Source organism: Oreochromis niloticus, linkage group LG16 (genome assembly GCF_001858045.2).
Source record: "Oreochromis niloticus isolate F11D_XX linkage group LG16, O_niloticus_UMD_NMBU, whole genome shotgun sequence".
In the NCBI taxonomy this organism is placed as follows: Eukaryota; Metazoa; Chordata; class Actinopteri; order Cichliformes; family Cichlidae; genus Oreochromis; species Oreochromis niloticus.
Window position 1 is genome coordinate 1,517,515 of NC_031987.2, and position 22,439 is coordinate 1,539,953.

The 22,439-nt window shown below is 43.5% G+C and overlaps 1 protein-coding gene across 16 annotated transcripts in view; it reads left to right on the forward strand.

Moving 5' to 3' along the window:
• stxbp5l (syntaxin binding protein 5L) overlaps positions 1 to 22,439 on the forward strand; it is a 140,632-nt gene that overhangs the window by 79,255 nt on the left and 38,938 nt on the right. For all 16 annotated transcript variants that reach the window (XM_005450380.3, XM_005450385.3, XM_005450382.3 and 13 more), the window contains exons 6-17: positions 3,213 to 3,276; positions 6,787 to 6,870; positions 9,311 to 9,434; positions 12,430 to 12,505; positions 12,754 to 12,908; positions 13,232 to 13,304; positions 14,317 to 14,464; positions 15,854 to 15,921; positions 16,496 to 16,536; positions 20,284 to 20,498; positions 20,593 to 20,780; positions 21,362 to 21,487. In XM_005450380.3, coding sequence (XP_005450437.1) covers positions 3,213 to 3,276; positions 6,787 to 6,870; positions 9,311 to 9,434; positions 12,430 to 12,505; positions 12,754 to 12,908; positions 13,232 to 13,304; positions 14,317 to 14,464; positions 15,854 to 15,921; positions 16,496 to 16,536; positions 20,284 to 20,498; positions 20,593 to 20,780; positions 21,362 to 21,487 — 1,362 coding nt within the window. The remainder of the gene's footprint in view (positions 1 to 3,212; positions 3,277 to 6,786; positions 6,871 to 9,310; positions 9,435 to 12,429; positions 12,506 to 12,753; positions 12,909 to 13,231; positions 13,305 to 14,316; positions 14,465 to 15,853; positions 15,922 to 16,495; positions 16,537 to 20,283; positions 20,499 to 20,592; positions 20,781 to 21,361; positions 21,488 to 22,439) is intronic.

A 22,439-nucleotide genomic window follows, 5' to 3' on the forward strand; every position in this document is an offset into this window, starting at 1 on the left:
GGTTAATCGTGCGTGCTCACTGGGCAGGAAAACAGTCTGATTGTAGATCAGCCACAACAAGCAGTGCAGATTTGTTTTTGGCACCATCTTCAGCCTGATTTGGTAAAATCACTGCTTAATAAGCACTGGGACCATCGTGCCTTTAACGGGGGCTTTAATTGTTCATCTGTTTATGTGCAAACAGCCTTTCACCTAAGAGCAGAGACAGAATTAGAAACGCTGCCCTAAAACCACACAACAAACCACCAACTTACCTTAAAGATCTGGAGAATAATGACCACAGAGGAAGAGGTTTGCCCGACCAGAAAATCAGCATGAATAATAGAAACACAGAGTTAAAAAGCACATTAACGGTACAGGAAATAATAAATAGAAGCAGGAAATAATAAAAAGACCAGGTTACTGTGGCCTGGCTGCAGAGCAAAGCGCTGTAACGTAAGAAGAACGCTTTTAATTGTTAAAAATCTCCATGAGCTGCTCGTGTGTCTGTTCAGATCAAGAATTGGATTTAAGAGGAAGCTTTATGTGATTATCTTTGATTGCTTTAATGGCAGCGCTGTTATTTATTCATGAAATAAAATTATCCTAACATCGTACAGTCTCTGAGAACAACTACTGCAAGATGACCTTCATGACCTGGATCAGATTTTCTATTTCTATTAGAATATCAGACAGCGCGGTAGGATTCATGCATTCATCGATTAAATGATATCATGAGCATTTGTGGACACGCTGGCTATAACTCCAGCTGTGACCACCCTGCAGAAACAAGCACTCTCTGATGCGTCACAGTGAAGCAGCCTTCTTGCTCGCTGCAGTTACTTTCCGTCTGTAACTTTGAGAAATGTGAGAGTCCTACAGTTCAGCTGTTTGGCCTCACAGCTTATCAGAAAATATTCATCCCAAGCATCGGCAAACACAGATTCATTCTTGTTTCAGATTCACTCGGGCTGCTTTTCAGAGCCTGGCCTTGACGGAGAAACGTTATCAGTCAGTAACTCAGCTCAGATTCACACGTGTCCCACACTGTGAAAGGCTCTCAGAGGAAATGACCTTCCACACACAATCACAAGCTTCCTGACTCTTCTCTGCTTTATCAGAAATTCAATATCTGCTGTGAACTTTCTGTCGCCTACTTGTTTTGTGGTTGATCAGTCCTGATTGGTTCTAAAAGCACGCGTTTGTTTCTCTGTGCAGAGTGCTGATGCAGTGCAGAGGGTTCAGGGTCCAGCGTTAGCAGGCGGGTTACATCACCGGGTATATTCGATATATTCGAGCTCCTGGCTTTCACCCTGTGTGCTGCACTTACATGGCCGGGCAGGTGTTGTGCGTCGCAGATGGTTCGTTGATATCCTGGTTTCTTACCGCTTCCAACAGCGATGCATTGAGAGCGTGTTCTGGTTTCATGTTTTTATCGCTCTCCAGCAGCAGGCATAACTAAACGGGCCCATCTGAACACGTCAGTCACACTTTACCGCAGCTCGCCAGATTATAGGCACAATGCTACAGTGTCCTGACTGCAGCAGCTAAACTGACATCCGCCGGTGATCATGCAGCTCATGCGGATTTCTTGGAAAATAGCGAAACATTTCATTTTAGTGCTGCAGGTTTGTGCTGTGAGGAATCATCAAGCACTGATCTGCTGTAGCTGCCTGCTCCAAGGGTGCGGACAAACAACTTACTTTAAATTAAAGGAGCTCTCATCAAACTCTCATCATGCAAGAATAAATCATTCAAGAATAATATAGTATATTACACCATCCTGTGGAAAACTCTCGAGCCTTCTCCTCAGATATTTTTGTATCCAAGGAGACAGATTTTCTTGTTAAGGTGGTATTGAGCAGTAGTTCAGGTCTTTCTGTTTTCACTCATATTCAGTCCTTTTGTTCATTTAGCTCATGCTACAGCAGATGAAGAGTATCTGAAAGTCATGTTAATAGGAAGCAGGAAAAAATCCATCAGAGACCTGACACAGGACCTGAGCAATGGTCCACCTACAGTTCACTGAAGCCTCATCAGAAATGCTGTCAGTGAAGGACGGCTGAAGGGAAACGGGAGGAAAGGCTGAGGCTGAAAATGACACAAGAACTGGACTGAAGGTCAGAGGAACAGGTGTGATGGAGAGATGGATCCACATCATGGTCAGTGTGTACGAGGAGGTCAGGAGGAGGTCCAACAGTGAGAGTCTGCAGCCATCTGTGAAGCACGGTGGAGGCTCTGTCATGGTTTCAGGTCAGTCAGTGCTGTTGGAGATCTTTGATAAGCTGATGAATTACAGAGTCTGATCCACCACGCAGGAACATCTGGAAACATCTGACTGGCAGCAGCTTCATTTTTCAGCATCATAGTGATGCCAAACACAAAGCACACATCAGTGATGGATGGGCCTCCTCAGAGCTCAGCATCACTGAAGCGGTGTGGGATCATCCTGACAGGGAACACAACCAAAGGCAGAAACATCCAAAGAAGAGCTTTGACTGTCCTTCAGGAAGCCTGGAGAACTGTTCCTGAAGATCCTCACAGAGCTGACAGAGAGCTCAGACTTTATGCTTCTTCAGCACAGACTCTGTTTTTGCCGTACGTGCTGTGTTTCCATGTATGTTTGCACGTTTCAATCACATATCTTGCAAAATATAAAGAAAGGAGGGTGGCTCAAGACTTCTGCACAGGACTGTATACTTTAGGCATTATGTGCCTTACTTCATTTAAACACTGACATGATGCATATGTCACATTTCCTCACATTATTCATAAAAAGAGCCTGACGTGAGCGTTTAGATTGACACCTTTACGGCGTGTTTCATACTGCAGGCTGTAATTTTTGCATCGCCACAGAAACAATATACCTGATATCTAAATGTCAGTCCTCAGTGTTGTGTGCTATTATGGTGGCTGGCAGCAGGCAGCTTTTTTAAGGGCCAAAAAATTACAGCTATAACAGAAACACCTTAAAAATTTAATAAATACCACAAGTAAGGCTTTGTTGTTGTTGCTCCCTGCTGACTGCAATTTGAATACATCAAGTGGGTTCTCTCTCTTCCACACAGTGCCGACGAATGTCACACAGCTAAGCAGCGTGCTAGCGTAAAGCATGCCTGTGATGCTGAGTGCGTGTGCGTGGCTGCAGTAAAGCTTTTACAGTTGTTGCAGTATTGTTTCAGAGCGTTACACTTTGTCTTCCTCACCTCTGTTATTTTCCCTTCTCATTACAGATCAACTAAAACTCACCCAGGACCAGTCGTTCATTTGAGTGACAGCCCAAAGGATGAAGGAAAGGTGTGTAGGCGGATCAAAGCATCACCTTCATGGTTCTCCTCGAGCACCAGCGCTAACGCTGAAGCAGTCTGCTGCACTGAAGCTGCCTCCCTTTTCACACTTTGTGCCTCCAGTAAAATCGGAGCTTTTTCCTCTGCCATGTAGCTGTCATCCCCGCCCACCATCGCTTCCCCCCATCTTCATCCTCGATCCCGACCCTTTCTTCCTGTCGGCCATTATTTTTTTCTAATTGCTCACCTTTCACTCTCTCACCTTGGCCGTCTTTGTGTGCTTGCCGAAAAAGAGCCGTCCTCTGTGCAGCGTCTCTCCTCTTGGTGCCCTCGTCTTTGTTTTGCTTTTTTTTACTCGCGAACAAAGAAGAAAGAAGCTGGATGGAAAAGTTGCAGGTGGCGGTTGCTGAAAAAGAGAAAGAGAGGTCATTGAGAGGCATATTGATTTTTGCCAGTGGAATTCTGTAGCCCTCGGATGAAACCAGACTTGAAAAGCTTTAAAGACAAAAGAATGAGACATGAATTTTCAGCTGCTGTCACCTACTGCAGTCGCTCACTGCAAGCAAGAACAAAGGCCGTGTGTTTAGAAACGTCTCCTCTCCTTGAACAACACAAAGTTAACCCTTAGTAAGCAAAGGGAACAAGTTCTCTTAGATGTGCTTTTGTTTTTACTGCAAACCTTGTTTTTAGCCTTTGTCTTCCCAACAACAGCAGTAAGATGTGATCACACAGCTGCATCCCTGAGTGTAGCTCTGACTCTGCTCACGCTAATGCTGCTGTCCTGTAGCTGTGGTTAGTTAAGATAGCCTCCATGTGTCTGGTAATGATGACTGTCACTGAAGGGTTAGTGTGAGTTTGCTGGTCGCCAGCTGATGCACCAGCTTCTCTGCTGTCAGTGTTCATGCAGGCTCATCTACCATGAAGCCTGAGGACTCGCTTTCCTGTTCCGCTCAGTCTGTCTTTCAAACTGGATAAAAGCTTTGAGATGAAGTCACTATGAGATGATAAATGGCATTCTGTAGAAAAATTATCCTGAAACGACCTCAGATGATATCAGTCTCAGCATCACTTTGTGCAACTGGAAGTCTTTAAAAATCCAGGTCTGACTCTGGTTCAACAAGTTTAACGTACAGCAGGAAATACAGAGCATTTCTCATTATATTACTGATCACTAACACAGGTTTGGAACAGTGTCATTTATATAACACCAAATCACAGACATCTATATACAGACAAAACCCAACAATCATATGACCCCCTATGAGCAAGCGCTTTGGCGACAGTGGGAAGGAAAAACTCCCTTTTAACAGGAAGAAACCTCCGGCAGAACCAGGCTCAGGGAGGGGCGGGGCCATCTGCTGTGATTGGTTGGGGTGAGAGAAGGAAGACAGGATAAAGACATGCTGTGGAAGAGAGACAGAGGTTAATAACAGATATGATTCGATGCAGAGAGGTCTATTAACACATAGTGAGTGAAGAAGAAACACCCAGTGCATCATGGGAATCCCCGGCAGCCTACACCTATTGCAGCATAACTAAGGGAGGACTCAGGGTCACCTGGTCCAGCCCTAACTATATGCTTTAGCAAAAAGGAAAGTTTTAGACCTTAAAAGTAGAGATAGTGTCTGTCTCCTGGATCCAGACTGGGAGCTGGTTCCACCAAAGCAGAAACTGAATTAATGATGACAGCAGATATTAAATGAATATTTCCAGTGGCAGCATCACTTATTCAGCTTATAAATATGTAGTATATGTAACATCTGCTCTTTATTCGGTCTTTTTTGAACAGATTTTGTGTTGTTTAAGCCGTTTCTCTCTTTTAACGTGCTGCAAAAAACATCAAATAAAAGCCCAAAAAAGTGAATGAAAAGAAAAATTGTTTAAAAAGCAGTTAAATTTTCTGCTGTTATTCTTCACCAAAGCCCATAAAAGATTATTTTCAGGTTTTGCTTTGTTGCCTTAGATGAAATCTCTGCTGGAGTAAACGACTGTAATTTCACTGCAGTTTGTCTACGTGCTGCAGTATTCTCTTTAAACTGCCCACAATAGAGCCGCATGAATACTGTTTTCATGGTTAATAGATATTTATTATGTGAATGAGATGTCACTGATATGTCTCATTCACATCACAGCAGACCTGCCTGCAGATCCTACAGTGTTAGTCCTTCACTCTCACTGCTGCTAAATGTATTCAGAGCTGCAGAATTCACGAGAGCCGGGTTTGCTTTTCCCCCTCACCTGCACTCTGCTTCCCTTCTTCAGATGTGCAGTGTCACACAGTCTTTGCACTCAGCAGGAGAGCTGTTTGCTCCTCTCTGTCTTTAAAGCTGTGCTCCTGCAGCAGCTCTCCTCTGATCTGTGATCAGATTGGGTCGGCTTTGCTTCCCCTTTTATCGTCTGTTTGTGAATTTGTGTGTAACTGGGTTGTAGTATGTGGGAGTGTTGCTTTTTCTCCTCCGGTGCATGCAGGGCTGTTTGTTTATGGAGCCTGTTTATGTGGTGCCAGTGTATTCTATATAAATCAGAGCTGATATGGTAAGGACTGCAACGAATTGTCCGTGTACATGAAGGAGTCTGTGTTATTCTCAGTGTGTGTAAATCAGTAAATCTCTGTGTTTGTGTGCATTTGTTCATGTAGAGACACAGATAAACAGCCTGACCCAGTGTGTGTGTTAGGCAGCCAGTGATGGGACTGTGAGACAAAGCAAGCCAGTGACACAGCTGAGGCTGCACCTCCAACACCATCTGCAGCTAATGTTGTCATCTAAAATGGGAATAAGACAGTCTGCTATCAGTCTGCTATCAGTCTAAGACTGAATGGCATGTTTGCAGTAACATGCAATCAGTTTGTGATAACACAGGTGTGGCCAATCTGCTGCTGTCCACCTGCAATTTGCTTACATTCAGAGTTCAGCCAGAACTTTATAGATTTGACACAGAAACAAACCTTCCTCAGATGGTGACATAGTTGCTGCAGGAAACAATTTGACTGCAGAATAACACAAGCACCTGGAAACCTTGTTTTTATAGGACTATAACCAGAATGCAACCAACTGGCAGCCGACTGAGTCGAGTCTCCTACTGCAAACAGACACTTTGCCAGTGACTCATGCTCATCAGCACTGATTGACTCCGGCTGATTTCACCATGTTGGCAACCTGTCTGTCTGCTAAAACCTTCTGTCTGACAGTGACGGCAGTCAGTCTGAAGGCTGGTGGTCCTCCCACCAGGTGAGCTGTGTAATCAGCTTGTGGTCACACAGAGGCTGCAGGTGTTGCACGCTTAGCCTCTGGGAAACCAGCTGGTTGCTCACAATCAGCCACTCAGTGTGAAAAAATCCAGTTTAATCACTGGGTAACAAGTTAGGAGGAGGCTGCTGTCCTGTTTTACTCTACTGTGACTGAGTCAATAAATAATGGTTAAAACATAAATAGCCGATCATCATCATCATCACACCTCACACTGAGCACAGACCTGATGTTTTTATTATGAACGGTCTCCTCTGTCCTCTTGTCTGCAGCTGCTTATAGGGTTTGAGAGCGGGACGATCGTGCAGTGGGACCTCCGGGGCAAGAAGGCTGACTTCAGGATCTACTACGATGAGGTGAGTAAAATACTGATAGGTGAAGCCTTTCTGTCTTCCCTCTTTCTGCGTCTGCTGTGGTCTCTGTTTTTTTGAGTCATAATAATAATAAAACTGTAGTTTCATTTTAGCTGCCTCTGTGGGTATGCCTTATTATAGCAGCAGGAGGCAGGATATGTACAAGAATCCGGCAAAATTGAGAGGAATGGAGAACAAATTGCTTTAAAAACAAATTGGAAATGAGTCCCAGAGGGGGGTGCACGAGGGGGAACGTGCAGTTTGTTTATGACATCAAAGTCCTGCAGAGACGTGTCAAGTTTCTCTTTTTGACATTTTTGAACCTGAATAAAAACATGTGACACTGAAGTGTTACAGGTTCTTCAGGTGAAACAGGAAGTGCTTCATCATCAAAGTTACCCTCGCTGACCAAAGTCGAGTGCAGTTTTCATCTCAGAGCGGCAGCAACTTTTCTCAGTTTTAACAAGGTGTCTTTGTTATGAAATGCTGCCTGCCAAACCAATTACTGCTCTTTGAAGAAGCAGTCATTAGAGGACCCGGGAACGCTCACGCCGGTCCAGGCAGCCTCGGGCAGCTTGCACAGCACTGTCAGCTGGAACAGACGACAACGCTGGCACCCAGAGACCAGCAGAGCGTCAACTCACACCGGCCCCTCGTCTTTGTATGTTAGACAGCTGTGTTAGCTTACACAGTCTGCAGTGAGGAAGACGCATATATTCAGCCAAAGATGCTGCAGCTTTCAGCATCCAGGGATAAAACGTTTGCATGGTCTTCATCACAGTGCACGCTGAAAAGTTACACATGGGAAACATTTCATGTAATATTCAAATGTCTTTCATTAACAGGTCATTAACTCGTCTTCAAACATACCCACCATCAGCACATCTGCCGCCACCTCTTATGTGAACAGTAACACTCACGCTCATTTTGTGGATCTGTCTTTCACTTCGTCACCCGAGGAAAATAAAACGTGTCTCGATGACGCGCGAGTGGAATTCATAGATTAAAGCTGGTGTGAATGTGATTTAAAGGACAAAGAAAAGTAAGAACTTTAAGCTGATCTGTCTGTCAGCTCTTCATATGCACCAAAAATAATACTGACATTTGGTTTTGCTCTATATTTACACCCAGTCTTACTGCACCTCCGTGTCTCTGTGTTTAAATGCACTTTTTCTTCTATAACACTTTATAAACTCCTATCTGGTGTGAAAGGACCTGGTATCGATCTCCATCACTGGCTGCCTTTTCTAAAGCCTCGTTCCAGCACCGAGTCACAGTACGCTGAAAGGTTATTATAGATGTTTCTCCGTCTGATGCCGAGGGGAAAAACGTAGCCTACCCCCGGCTTTAAGCATCCGATGACTTTTCTCCCGCCATTTGAGAAAATTCAGTTTCCTGTGATTACCACAATAACAACCACGTTAGGACTGATGAGTGCACGGCTCTAACAAAAGCCTCCTGAATAAGCTCGCTCAGCTTCAGTGTGCGAATGAGAAAAAGGTTAATTTAGAACAATGTCAGGCCAAACATCTCCGGGATTATCCAGACTGTTTTTATGCTGCTGACGCTCCCCGGGGTCGTGACCTCTGTGGCTTTGACATGAATAACTGTGAATAATGTTTTTAAGGAGCTTGGCTAAAGACTACCCGGCAGACATGTGGTGAGCGCTGGGCGATAACAGGAAAATGACTTTGCTGTTTTGGCTTGCGCAACGTTTTTTACCTGTACAGCTAAGGTGTGGTAGCTGTGACATCACTGAGTAGTTTCCAGTGCAGTAAATACAGACTCACATACGTATCACCGTGTGTCACACGCTGCAGAAGCGTATGGTTTTTGCTCTTCTGTGTGGACACCAAAGCTGTCAGATGAACATCATTGTTGTGTTTTTAATAGCAGAGTGTTTGATAGAGCTCCACAGGGAAAATGTGGTCTGCCTTTGTATGAAACAATCTTGTCAGTTGTATTTTTCTCCATTATATTTGGACAAAAGTGTCAATTACCATCTGCAGAGAGAAGCACTTTGTTATGTGCTAACCAGTTTTGAAGGATTATTATCTTCCTCCTTTGTCTCATATTTCATTTGAAGCGTAGAAGGGCACTGACACTACGTGAGGACGGATTCAGCAACAATAGCAACGAGGTTTTATTCCACATTTAGCCTAAAGCTAAATGCTGTAAGAATCAGTGTTGTGTGTCGTCACGTTTCACATCTGAATCAGCTTAATTTCTCCTGTGTGCAGTTTCAGTTTGGCTGTTCGGTAGGTTGTTACAGTTTTGAACTTGCTTAGCTGCTCGGTGGCGTCGTGTAGGGTCTGCTGCAGGACTCCTGGTTCCTCTTCCCCAATCAGACTTCTTTCTCATGGCGCTGCATGACACAACGATTCACTTGAAGTGCTTTATGACTTTGAGAGAAACACTGACTCTGTCTGTGTGATCGGTGCAGGCCATCCACTCTGTCAGCTGGCATCACGAAGGGAAGCAGTTCATGTGCAGTCACTCGGACGGCAGCCTGACGCTGTGGAACCTCAGAAACACCACCAAGCCATTCCAGGTCACCTTCCCTCACGGTGAGACACACACACACACACACACACACACACACTCTCATAATCCCAGAGACAAATCCTGGGTCTTTGGGCTTTTCCCCTTTATACTCTTTGTATAGATCTGAATATCATAGACTGTAAACAGACACGTCTCATAAACATTAAGTACTCTGTGAAAATTACCAGGTTGATTCCACCTGTGGTTCCTCTGTGGACCATGTGCTGTCATCTGATTTGCTGAGCAGCTCGTGGTTATGTCTTTGTTTTTCTCAGTGTAACCAGCCACCCTTCAGTCTCATTCACCAACATGTTCGGTTACCTGCACATTTAGGGTAGACTGTGCTGTATCCAGCAGCGATTGTCGTACGTGCTGCTGCTTCGTTTTGATTTCCACACTCGGTGGAATCTGCCTCTTCTTCTGCGTGTCTCCCTACGGCTTCCTCTCATGCAGGGCCGACCCAACTCATCAGATTTGTGTTTTGTTGCTGTGAGCTGTAATCTCAGGCAAAATCACAAAGCAGAAAGCAGGCGGGATGTGGCTGACGGGGAGGGGGGCACAGCTGAATTCCAGCAGATCATTTATTGTCAGATATTTAGTGTCACTCAGGGCAGAAACAGGAGGAAGATAGAGGGAGGGATGAAAATGAGTAGAGGTCAACTAAGAACATAAAGCTGAAGAAGAGTAAACAGTTAAAATGTTATTTCCTGAGAATGATACAGTCTGACGTTTTTAGTTATAAATAAATGAGTTAAAAACTGTGAGGGCTAAAAATTCAGCATTTAAACGGCTCGACTGCAGCACCTTGGGCTTTTAGTAGCAAGAGGCTAGGTGAGGGGAAGGAGTGCTAACTTATGAGCTAATGCTAGCTAACGTGACTAACATGGTGTGTCCATAGTCTGAGTGTGGTAAGCAACAAACTTCACTGAGCTCACAGCAGAGCAGCATCTTAGTTATCAAAGAATTGGATTAAATATACTCCAAAATGCTCTGATATCACAAACATGTCCAGCTGAGTGATTTGAAACAGCTCAAAACTAGCAGAGCGCTATTAGCGTAGTTAGCACCTATCTGTGACCTCTGTAAGGAGACTTTAGTTCCAGAAATCTAAACCAGTTTGATTTTGTTATGTGTTTGTTTTCCTTCAATATGACAATAAGTTACTACTAATTTGTAATGCATTACTTATTACTTGTTACTTTCCTTAGCGGTAATGGAGTATGTTACTTAATTACCCATCAGAGAACTTGTTATTACTTTCATGTTAATTTGACCTGAAATTCATTATCTCATAATTATCAATTAACTCTGCAAACCCAAGGCTACGTTCCCACACACTGACACAAATTCCTAATGAGGACACCGTCTTTCTTTTAGTTTTTGCATTTGAACACAAACTGACAACAAAGAAAGTTAAAAAGCAGCCGCTGGGTTCTGGACTAGATTAGCATTAGCATGCTGCCTATGCAGATCCATACAAAGACTGAATGACTCTGATTCAGTATTTAGTTTGAACGTCTTTAAATGTCAGAATCGACTTCTTGTAGAGAATTATGGATGTTTGTCTTCTTCCAAGCATGAAACTGCTGTTCAGTCGACCCTCATGTCTGAACCTGTAGCCGTACATGTCACACTGCCCCTCTAACACTCCAGGCTAACCTCTGCATACCTGTTATCACTCATCATTGTTCCCTCTGTCACACAGCTGAGTCGACTTTTTCACAGTCGGGCAAAAATCCATCATCTTGTTATTTATTTATAAAATTTACTGCTGAAGCTGCCAAATATGCTCACAAATCTTAGCTTATTTAAATTCAGTGATTAGCACAGTGCTCTAAATACTTAACCACAGATGTTACATGTGTGTTTGGCTTTCCATCATTTACTTACATGCTGAGCTGTTGCTTTTTATGCTGGTTGCTTGTAAATGTTTTAGGTCTTATTTGGTAAAATAATCTACTGCCTGACTGAATAAAGATGCAGAGCTCGGTGACGACTGGGGCTTTTTTTGCCTTTTGTGTTTCTCAGCTAGAACCGTTTCAGTGACATGTAGGTAATGAGCATTGTACCTGGATAGGTGAGCATAGTTCATGAACCATCCATCCATTTTCTTAACGGTGTATCCAATTAAAGGAGCCGGTCTCAGAAGGCCAGGCTGTTACAGAGCACCATGAACCAGAAGTTTTAGTTTTTTGGTCAGCGTAGTGTTTTTAACAAAACTATCAGAAGTTTCTCACTTTTTACAGCCAACACGTCGTCTGTTTTAAGCACAATGTCCTGTACATAAGGGCACCAAAATGACCTTTTTTATAGCCACTTTTCGTAATGATGACGTGAAGAAATCTGTGACAGGACGAGTTGTTCTCAGAGAATCCAGGTATGCTTAAAATGATTCCCTCTAATGCGTTCAATAAAAGATGCTGCAGCAGAGCGCCAACAGTTTAGAAATGATGTTTCTTTCATTTGTTCAGAAAGTGCTGAGCCTTTGTTGAAAGGTAGAATTCAAGGTTTCACTGCCTCCAAGCTAGGAGACCTTCTCTTCAAAGGTGTTTTAATATGAGAAGCATGAATTACTCTCTTTAATACACTAACTCTGATAATGGTCTGTCATTCAGTGAAGAGAGGACCTGGAAACACAGCAAACACACAAAACTCCAGTTGGAAATGAGACTGAATTTTATCCTTCAAGGGGGTTCCTGTGGCGCACTATGTCCTGATTATGCTCACATTATGCAACATTATGAACACAGTGTAGAGCCGTGCATTGGTCACTTTGATACAGCAGCAGGTAACAACGCCAAATAGCTTAAAAGAGGGAAAAACATGAACATAACAACAGGTGAACAGCAGCTTTTCTTCTTACACCTTCTTACAATGTAAAGTCAATCAGCTGAAGTAATTTTTACTGCTCGTCACATCTTTAATGCTGCTGCTTCGTGTTGTAGAACTGAGAGTCTGGAGATGATGAAACTATAATCTGTACATGTTGCTCTTCCTTTGCTTTTTCCTGTGATGCAGGAAAGATACAGAAGGATGGGAGGAAGGAGTCGTGCAAACCTATTCTCAAAGTGGAATACAAGACCTGCAGGAACAGGTGCGTGTGTCTTAAACGTTTCATTTCCTGATTGCACAGACGCAGCGCCGCATTTTTTTTTATTGATATTAACCTCTGAGATGAGATTTAAAGATTTCTTTTGAGTCCTCACAGGAACAAACAACTGCTGTGTATGCATCACTTATTTCATCGAAACAAGAGCGTGTTTCATTTTACTCGTTACTCATTTTTTCTTTCTGCTTTGTCGAGGTGAGCATCTCTAAATCCCTTCTCTTCCTTCACAACAGTGAGCCTTTTGTTATCTTCTCTGGGGGTCTTTCATATGACAAGGCGGGACGACGGCCAGCACTGACGATCATGCACGGCAAGGCCATCACTGTGCTGGAGATGGATTACCCCATAGTAGAGTTCATGGTGCTGTGCGAGACTCCTTACAACAACGGTAAGGGCGTACAGATTCAATTATAAGAGCTGTGTCCCTTTTTGTGGTCTCGCTTCAGTGAGTTTGAAGCCTTTCAGAGAAATGTGGTTTTCAGCCACGGGGGGTTTTCACCCGCTCGGTGTCATCGGCTTCTCCTATAATCCTGTCATAATGTGGAACTCACAAGAGCACGCTTCCTTAAAACTCACCAAGCGTTACCACCGACTGACATTGAATCATTTTTATATGAATTTCAGCTGATTTTGAATTTGCATCCCTCTTTGATGTTGTCGTGGTAACAAGCATTACCTCTCCATCTTTCTGTTTGCATTCGGCCTTCACAGAGGTCCAGGAGCCTTACGCTGTGGTTGTGCTTTTGGAGAAAGACTTAATCGTGGTGGATCTAACACAGAGCAAGTACGTAACTGTGAAACATACAGTAAGACATCATATATCAGAATCACACCATCGCGTGTGCAAGAATATCACTGAGAGTGAAACTGTTCTTACACTCAGGAACAAAGTGAAAGGTTTAAAACCTGAGCAGCTGTAGCTCAGAGATATCAGCATATAATTCTGTATGACCATAAGCATATGTGGACCATCCTAATTTGAGGACTTTGGGGATTAATTGTATTGATCTATCAGAAAGTTGCTCTCAGCAGCTCAGTGGCTTGAAGGGAAACAGTTCAGTGCTTTTGTTGTGATTTCAGGAGTTTGATAAGATCCTGTGTAAAAACTGCCAAAGATGTTATCCTTCGAACAAGCACAGCTCAATGCTCTGTGGGTAGATTTAACTCGCTATCATTGTTAAAAAAGATTGAAGCTGGATGCAGCGATGATGTCCTGACAGATTAACACCCAAGGCTAGGCTAGGCATACATTTGAGGAGTAGCAAAACGCTCGGGTATAAATGAAGTTTCCTGGTAAATTAGGTTAGCTAATTACAGCTGTTAGATATAAATGTCTCCTGATAACACCTAAAGTAGTTTAAACATGTCCAGATTGGCTTTGAGCTCATTGATTAGGAGCTAATTGTGTTTAAATTGTTCATTATAAGTAAATCAGGTTAATTGTATTTAAATGTTTCATTATAAGTAAGGAGTGGCATGAATTTGGAGCTCTGCAGAAACACCCCTCTACATCTTTTAGTGACACTTTAATGTGTGCATAGAAGAAACAGTCACTCTTATCTTACTGTATCGGCAATAAAGCAGATGAAGCTAGAGTTATTGGCACATTTAATTATTATTGCTTAGAGAACATTTGAGACAGATAAAGAATCCAGACCTTTGAACGTGTCCACTTCCTGTGGGTGCCATGGGAGGACCAACTGGAATTATTCCTTTCGATTAGCTGAGGAATAATTCTGAATAGCTTCATGTTCATAGGTCTACTATTTACCACGTTGTGTCCTTGCCTGTTGCAGCTACCCTGTCTTTGAGAACCCCTACCCCATGGACATCCATGAGTCGCCAGTGACCTGCACGGCCTATTTCGCAGACTGTCCACCAGACATCATCCCCATCCTCTACTCCATAGGAGCGAAACACAAGAAGACTGGCTACAGCCAGAAGGTAAAGGAGGGGAAGAGTACGGCCTTTGCTGTGCAGATTCATGTTGGGAAGATTTTCGTGAGCTACGTAATCCTTGAATACCATATTTTTCAAACCATAAGACGCATTAAGCGAAACAAAACATTCAGATAAGTCAAACTTTACTCAACTTCTTCTTGCTTCCTCCACTTCCGTACCATTGATTCATTAATGCTGAATTCTCTGGCAGCTGCTCTATTCCCATGTTGTTGCAGTATATTAATGACTAACCTGGTATTGTGGATGGATTATCTCAGTTGTTCTCCTGACTGAAGTTTGGTCCGTTTACAGCATCCTGCCATGCGATTGCATTTGTCCCTAACCATCAGGAACCCTCACGTTAACTTTTATTGAGTGGAAAAAAGTTAGTGTTCATCCTCCAGCTTCACTGTGTTTATGCTATGCTAACATAGCTGTGTCGCTAGCGATCACGTAGCACATCATTATATAGCAGCTAGCCCAACTTCAGTAACCCTACAAACGTCACTGCTGTTTAGTTTTCTGTCTTCATTTATGTTGGAAGTGATAGCAGAGCTGTACGTTTGAATGTTTCAGAAATCTCTCAGTCAGAACATGCTATATCATGTTTAGGTGGAAGCTAGCGAGCTAACTTCCTGCTAACTTCCTGCTAACTTCTAACTCCGTTAAATTTAATAAATCCTGTTTTCATGGATGCCTGGATGTTAAATTTAATTGTTACACCTGGTAAAGCAGCAACGCTGATCATTTTATTACAGATGAATGAATTTAGACAGTTTGTGACTCTCAGTGATGCTGCAGTGTTTGTTTGACTTTGGGACCTGAAGCAGACGGAGTTTAGGACCCAGTTACTCTGCGAGGCTCCTGACTACGGTAGCCATAATGCTCCAACAATCCATCAAGCAGTGCGGCTTCATAGCTTAGCAAAGTTGTACTACAACATTTTTGACAGATTTTTGAGCGCCGTGTACCACATAAAATTGGGAGGTCAGTAAGCACAACCAGAATTCATACATAAGGCGCACTGTTGATTTTTGAGAAAATTAAAGGATTTTAAGTGCGCCTTGTAGTGCGGAAAATACAATACTGGAACTGATGTATAAATATGTATAGATCTGTGTGTCTGCGCTTCAGTTCTTTGGTATATCCTGGTCTCTGAAGGGAGTCTTATTCATAATTTGTCACGTAAAATCATCTTTCTAAAATAATTGCTGTTGAACTTTTTAAATTATAGGTAATCATTAGCACACGTATCACTTTTAATCAATTTGGTTTTGTATTTGAGGATGACAGCCTGTGTTTTAGAACAAAAGGAAAAGCAAGGGTACAGAAAGAAAGGGTAATGTGCCCGGGTGTTTAAAATAATCAGTGCTGCTGTGATTATTTTGTCAGGAGTGGCCAATCAGTGGAGGGACGTGGACATTAGGCTCCCACACTTATCCAGAGATCATCATCACGGGGTGAGTTAGAAATGCTGACAGGAATACTGATGACCCCTCTTTAACACCACCCGTCACATTTAAAAGGACAGTTGAGGTGTGTCTCTAACGCTACGGTGTCAGAACCACCGACTGTGAGTTTTTCTACATTTATAGCGCTGCGTAGATCTGATTTCTATCTGTGCCAGCCCCAGCAGAGAGCAGGCCCTCTTTGTCAGGGACTGACAGAGATGTTAACCTGCTCTGAAGCTCGCTCGCTGGGTGGCGTTTGCTTCTGGGTAACACTCACAGATATCAGTGGCAGTCCGGCCCTTTGAGGTCGGCGTGGAGACGTTTCACTGCTGAAAGCACAGCGTGAAACGCCTAAAAATGCTCAAGTTCTCACGAAGTAGGAACCCAGCTTCACTTTGTAGCTCTGTGAGCCACAAGACGGGTGAGCTGCAGATTCATGAACAGTGTGATGTTTTAAAAATGCAGCGATAAATTTACTGAGGTAATAATCATTAACACAACTAATTAGACTAAAAGTGAGTGGGAAGGTTGGAAGTTTTACTTGTTGTCATTAATTTCATACTAAATACATTTTTTTCTTCAGGCATGCTGACGGATCGATTAAGTTTTGGGACGCATCTGCAAGTAAGTCCTGTGCAGCAAGCTTTCCAGCATTCTCATTGCAGCGATGCATTTGTTACACAGCACAGTTAATCAATCACCTGGGTGACATCATTAATTGTTTAATGACATAATCTACGAGACTAATCATACTCACCCAGAGCTAACATACCTGCACACATATAGCTTCACATCAGCTGATCTCAGTGCTATGCCTCATCACGTGATGGATCAGCTGAGAGCATTTCGTACATCTGTTTAGCAAAGTTCATATGATATAAACCGATCAGACGTAACATCAGACATGGACCATGGAGCAATGGAAGAAGGCGGGCTGATCTGATGAATGACGTAGATGGACGTATTATTGTGTGCTTACATGGGGAACCACAGGCGAGCCAACGGGGACAGTTGCTTTGAGCGATGTTCTGCTGGGAAACCTTGGGTCCTGCATCCATGTGGATGTTACTTTGGCACGTACCATCTACCCAAGCATTGTTGCAGATCATGTACACCCATGCATGGAGAAGGTGCTCCCCGATGGCTGTGGTCTCTCTCAGCAGGATAATGCACTGAAAACAGAAATGGTTCAGGAACGGTTTGAGGAGTTGACTTGACCTCCAGATTCCCCAGATCTCAATCCAGTCGAGCATCTGTGGGACATTGGTGCAGATACCACAGCACACCTTCAGGGTGTAGTGGAGTCCATGTCCTGACGGCTCAGGGTGAATGACGCAATATTAGCAGGGTTCGTACGGGTGCTTGAAATCCTTGAAAATGCTTGAATTCTAATGTCGTCTTTTCAAGGTTTGAAAAATGCTTGAATTTCAGATGTGGTGCTTAAAAGTGCTTGAAAATGTAACTGTATTTCATTCACAATAAGTAGCTATCTGATTGAATTGTTTTCTTATCAGATAGAGAAATAAAATGAGTCGCAAAAGCAAAATTTCCCGCCTGGGCTGCCTTGCGTCTCTTTCAATATGTGACCCCGCCCCTCCCTCGGACAGTCGGGGATGAGTGCGCTAACATACCTGTAGGTTGCTGTTTTAATGAGTGTTTGATGGAAAACAACAATGGCGGAGTTTGCGTTCTCCAGTCGCATGATAGGTGAGTCCTAGTAAATAATTTTCCAGTACGTGTACGTTACAGTAATATGAGTTAATTTACTCAAGTGAAAGCTTTAAACATTAGCCCGATACATAACTAGCTAACTTAAGGCTTTCTGATTAACCCTCTGGGGTCGACGGACCCAGAGTCTCCATTTCAATTTGGGTCTAACGTGCGGACTTCAAGCTATATACCAGTTTTTAAATTGTGTCGATAGGTCACGTAAAACCGATGTTTTTGGGGGGTTTCTGAATAAAACAGTGGTGTTTACTCCGGGAAGAAACGGTAAAAACGGCGTTTTTTATGGAGAACGCTAGCAAACACGCTTTGCTTGTGAGTGAAAAAAGAAAAAACACTCCTTCCCTATTGGTGGAAAAATGTACCATGTGGACCAATCAAAAAATGATACGGCAACATGTGTATGGGCTCAAAATGTGGTCATAAATATTTTGTACTTGTAAATCAGGATTTGTATGTGTAAAAAGAATTTGTGCGTGCATAAAAAAGATTTGTATGTATAAAAAAGATTTGTATGTGTAAAAAGAATTTGTGCGTGCGTAAAAAAGATTTGTATGTGTAAAAAAGATTTGTGTGTGGACTTAGCCAAAAAAACCCCTGCAAGTTACAAGTACGAATTTTGACCCTATTTTTCTTCCTGTCATCTGATTGGTCAATGTTATGTCAATCACAAATGTAACAATTCAATCAGAGAACAGATGGGTTTGGCTGTCGGAAGGGCGCTTTTTTGAACTGCAGGTCCTTGAAGGGTAATACAGTTGGAAGCTGGAGGATCTCTATATAAATATCCGATAGCAGCTAGGTCCCCTTACTTTCAGCAGCTGTTGAAAGGATAAAGTTGTGGTACGTCAGTGGTTAGAAATACCATTATTACTTTAGGATTAGTTTAACACAAAGTCAGGGCTGACCCGGGACCATTGCTGTGAGTCACAGTGCGCAGCATAAAGGTCCTTTCACATCGGACGCAGGATGTGCTGCTAATGCTAACTGCTAACTAAAAGCAAAGGATCCAGAATTTGTTACGCTGGCTGCTGAGCTCTGTGGGTTTTTGCAGCAGCTCTACCTGTACTAGATGCACCTGCTCCTTGTCGTTTCTATCTCTGACTTTATGTCCTCTACAACAGTTTCTGGTTTTTTTGCTAGTTCTTCAAATGTTCAATAAAAACATGTATGCTAATTCATAACGAAGAAAGCTTTGTAATGAAGACTGTCGTTTCCGAAACACTGCCCCCCGCGGTCCGCAGCGCTGTTGAAAAGGCTGTGGAAGTCCCTGTATAAAGCACGTAGACCCGTGACACAAAAATCACCAAACTCGGACGACCACAGACTGTTTTCCTTCGTGGTGATGAAGGAAAACGCTGGGTTGGCATGTAAAAGGGCATTTATTCCCTTCAAGGACCTGCAGTTCAAAAAAGTGCCCCTCCGACAGCCAAACCCATCTGTTCTCTGATTGAATTGTTACATTTGTGATTGACATAACATTGACCAATCAGATGACAGGAAGAAAAATAGGGTCAAAATTCGTACTTGTAACTTGCAGGGGGGTTTTTGGCTAAGTCCACACACAAATCTTTTTTACACATACAAATCTTTTTTACGCACGCACAAATTCTTTTTACACATGCAAATCTTTTTTACACACACACAAATCTTTTTTACACACACACAAATCTTTTTTACGCACGCACAAATTCTTTTTACACATACAAAACTGATTTACAAGTACAAAATATTTATGACCACATTTTGAGCCCATACATGTGGTATTTGGTTGTTGGGAAGAGAGAGAGCGAGTGAGCGAAAAAGAGAGAGAGAGTTTTGATACGTGAGAGATTTGTGACGTTTATCATGTTTGGAGTCTCAAGTTAGTGTGTTGTCTTGTGTAGTTAGTGTGTAGTGTAGTCGTTTTTTGTGTGTGTCAGTTCTACTAGTGAACGTCACAGTTGCTGCAACTGTGTGCTGGAAAAGCTTAAAAAGGGACCTTGAAAGTGCTTAAAAAGTGCTTGAATTTGACCCTGAAAAAAGCGTACGAACCCTGTATTAGGCAGGTGCTGAAGATGTTGTGGCTGGTCTGTGTATATTCATATTTATTTTAGTAGATGATTGTCAGATGTGCTGTCATTGAAGCCTGCTGTGTTCTGTGTGGTCGTCCCACCACACTGATCCAGACAGAAATGAGTCCAGGTGGAAATAACAATCTTCTTTTGACTATTTTAGTCATGACTCAGAGTGTTTGACTTCAGTATGTTTGTAACAGCTCAACACGACACGTACGATCCCGGCCACCTTTGATCAGCACACGCTTCCAGGTTTACTGTGTGCACACATTTCTACCACTGCAGCTTTATTAAAGGTGCAGCATCTGTTTATGTGGTTTAAATGGAAAATAGATCAGAAGGCTGTGGTGCAAATCAGTGTCCTCTCAGCCAGACACATTACTTGTCTAATGCATTTGTACAGCTGTGCCAGTCGCAGCAGTACGGGGTGAAAATGCCTCACCAAGTGGAGACAAGACATTTGTACAAAGTGCATGAAATTTAAAAGGTGAAGAATATGAAGATGTAACATGGCAAACTGCATAAAGCTGTCGGGATATCACCACGTGCATGCTTTGCACTGTGCTTTAACTGAGATGTCTCTGTGCAGTCACGCTGCAGATGTTGTACAAGATGAAGACCTCCAAAGTGTTCGAGAAGCCAAAGCCAGGCGAGGGCCGTGCCGCCGAGCTGGTGGAAGAAGACCCATTTGCTATTCAGATGGTCAGCTGGTGCCCTCAGAGTCGCATCTTCTGCGTGGTCGGCATCTCAGCTCACATCATCCTCTATCGTTTCAGCAAATATGATGCCAACACTCAGATAGTGGTGAGTGCTTAAAGTGGTCAGGTGATGTACAGAGACTGAAGGTGAAGCCCAGTCTTGATGAGACACGTTCCCTGAGTCTCCTCTCATGTTTCAGTCTCTAGAGGTGCGTCTGCAGTGTGACTCGGAGGACGTCATCTCTCCATCAGAGAATGAAAACAATCCCAGCTTCTCAGAGACCGGCTCCCACTCACCCCAACCGCACCATCACCACCAACACCAACACCCAGCCAGCCCAGGCAGCAGGACACCGGAGGGCATCAAAGACAGCATCCCCTGCCTCAAGTAAGATATCTGTAAACTACGAGATTTCTGTTTGAAATATCTGCAGCAGAGTAGACTTCAAGTACAATCAAGTCAAGAAAACCACTCTGGTGTTGCATGATGGTCTAATGACTTGCTGAGGCACGTTACAGTGCATGCCAGTGGTAAATGGTAAATGGCCTGTATTTATATAGCGCTTTTATGGTCCCTAAGGGCCCCAAAGCGCTTTACATATCCAGTCATTCACCCATTCACACACACATTCACACACTGGTGATGGCAAGCTATGTTGTAGCCACAGCCACCCTGGGGCGCACTGACAGAGGCGAGGCTGCCGGACACTGGCGCCACCGGGCCCTCTGACCACCACCAGTAGGCAACGGGTGAAGTGTCTTGCCCAAGGACACAACGACCGAGACTGTCCGAGCCGGGGCTCGAACCGGTAACCTTCCGATTACAAGGCGAACTCCCAACTCTTGAGCCACGAGTGTTGTGTATTTAAGCTCTGCCAGGTGTTTGAGGGTAAATTGGACCCTTACTCCTCATTCCAACATCATTCCTCATTAGCTGTTGATAAAAGCTGCCCTCTTTATCTGTTTCAGGGTGAAGGACCGGGCGGTTCGGGTTCCTCCTGGCTACCAGTCAGAGTTGGTCATCCAGCTCCTCTGGGTAGATGGTGAACCTCCACAGCAGATCACCAGCCTGGACATCAACTCAGCCTACGGCCTGTGAGTTTCAGAGGCATAACACTCTGTCCTGAGAGGCTCGGTGTCTGTCTATGAGTCCAAACTAGGAATATTTAGCAAACAGTAGGCTTTTATTATCCATTTCCATATGTTTGGCCATCACCAATAAAAACAGGCATCAGTGCACAGTAAAAGCATGGCTGTGAAGTGTGCAGGGAACCAAACCTGCACAGACTGAGGACGTTTGACTCTCATTTTCTGAAAATAGCCAGATTATAAACAGCAACAGTGATGCAACAGGAGAAGAACATGCATGTGGCAGTAAGAGGGGTCGGCTTAACACATATGTGTTTATCAGAATCAGAATACTTTATTGATCCCCAGGGGAAATTATCTTTTGTTACAGTGCTCCATTATAAACAAACATTAACAAAGACAGACAATATAGCACAATATACACAGGCATATATATACATAAAAGTCACTTATTAATAAATAGCTGAAAAGAACATGTGCAAGAAGGGTGTAGCTGTTGCAGTAAACAGTGTGTTAAGTGGATGAGTTGTACAGGGTGATGTCCACAGGCAGGAATGATTTCCTGTGTCGTTCAGTGGTGCATCATGGGTAATCTCAGTCTCTCACTGAACGTGCTCCTGTGACTGACCAGCATGTCATGGAGTGGGTGGGAGGTGTTATCCAACATTGTCTTTATCTTGGACAACATCCGCCTCTCCGACACCACCTTGAGGGAGTCCAGCTCCACCCCCACAACATTACTGGCCTTACGAATCAGTTTATGGAGTCTGTTGGCATCTGCGACCCTCAGCCTGCTCCCCCAGCATGCAACAGCATAGAGGATCGCACTGGCCACAACAGTGACCCTTCCTGTAAAGTGCTGTGGTGTTTGTAGCCCAGTCCAGTTTAATGTCAATGTGTACTCCAAGGTATTTATAGTCCTCCACAATGTCAACACTGACCCCCTGGACTGAAACAG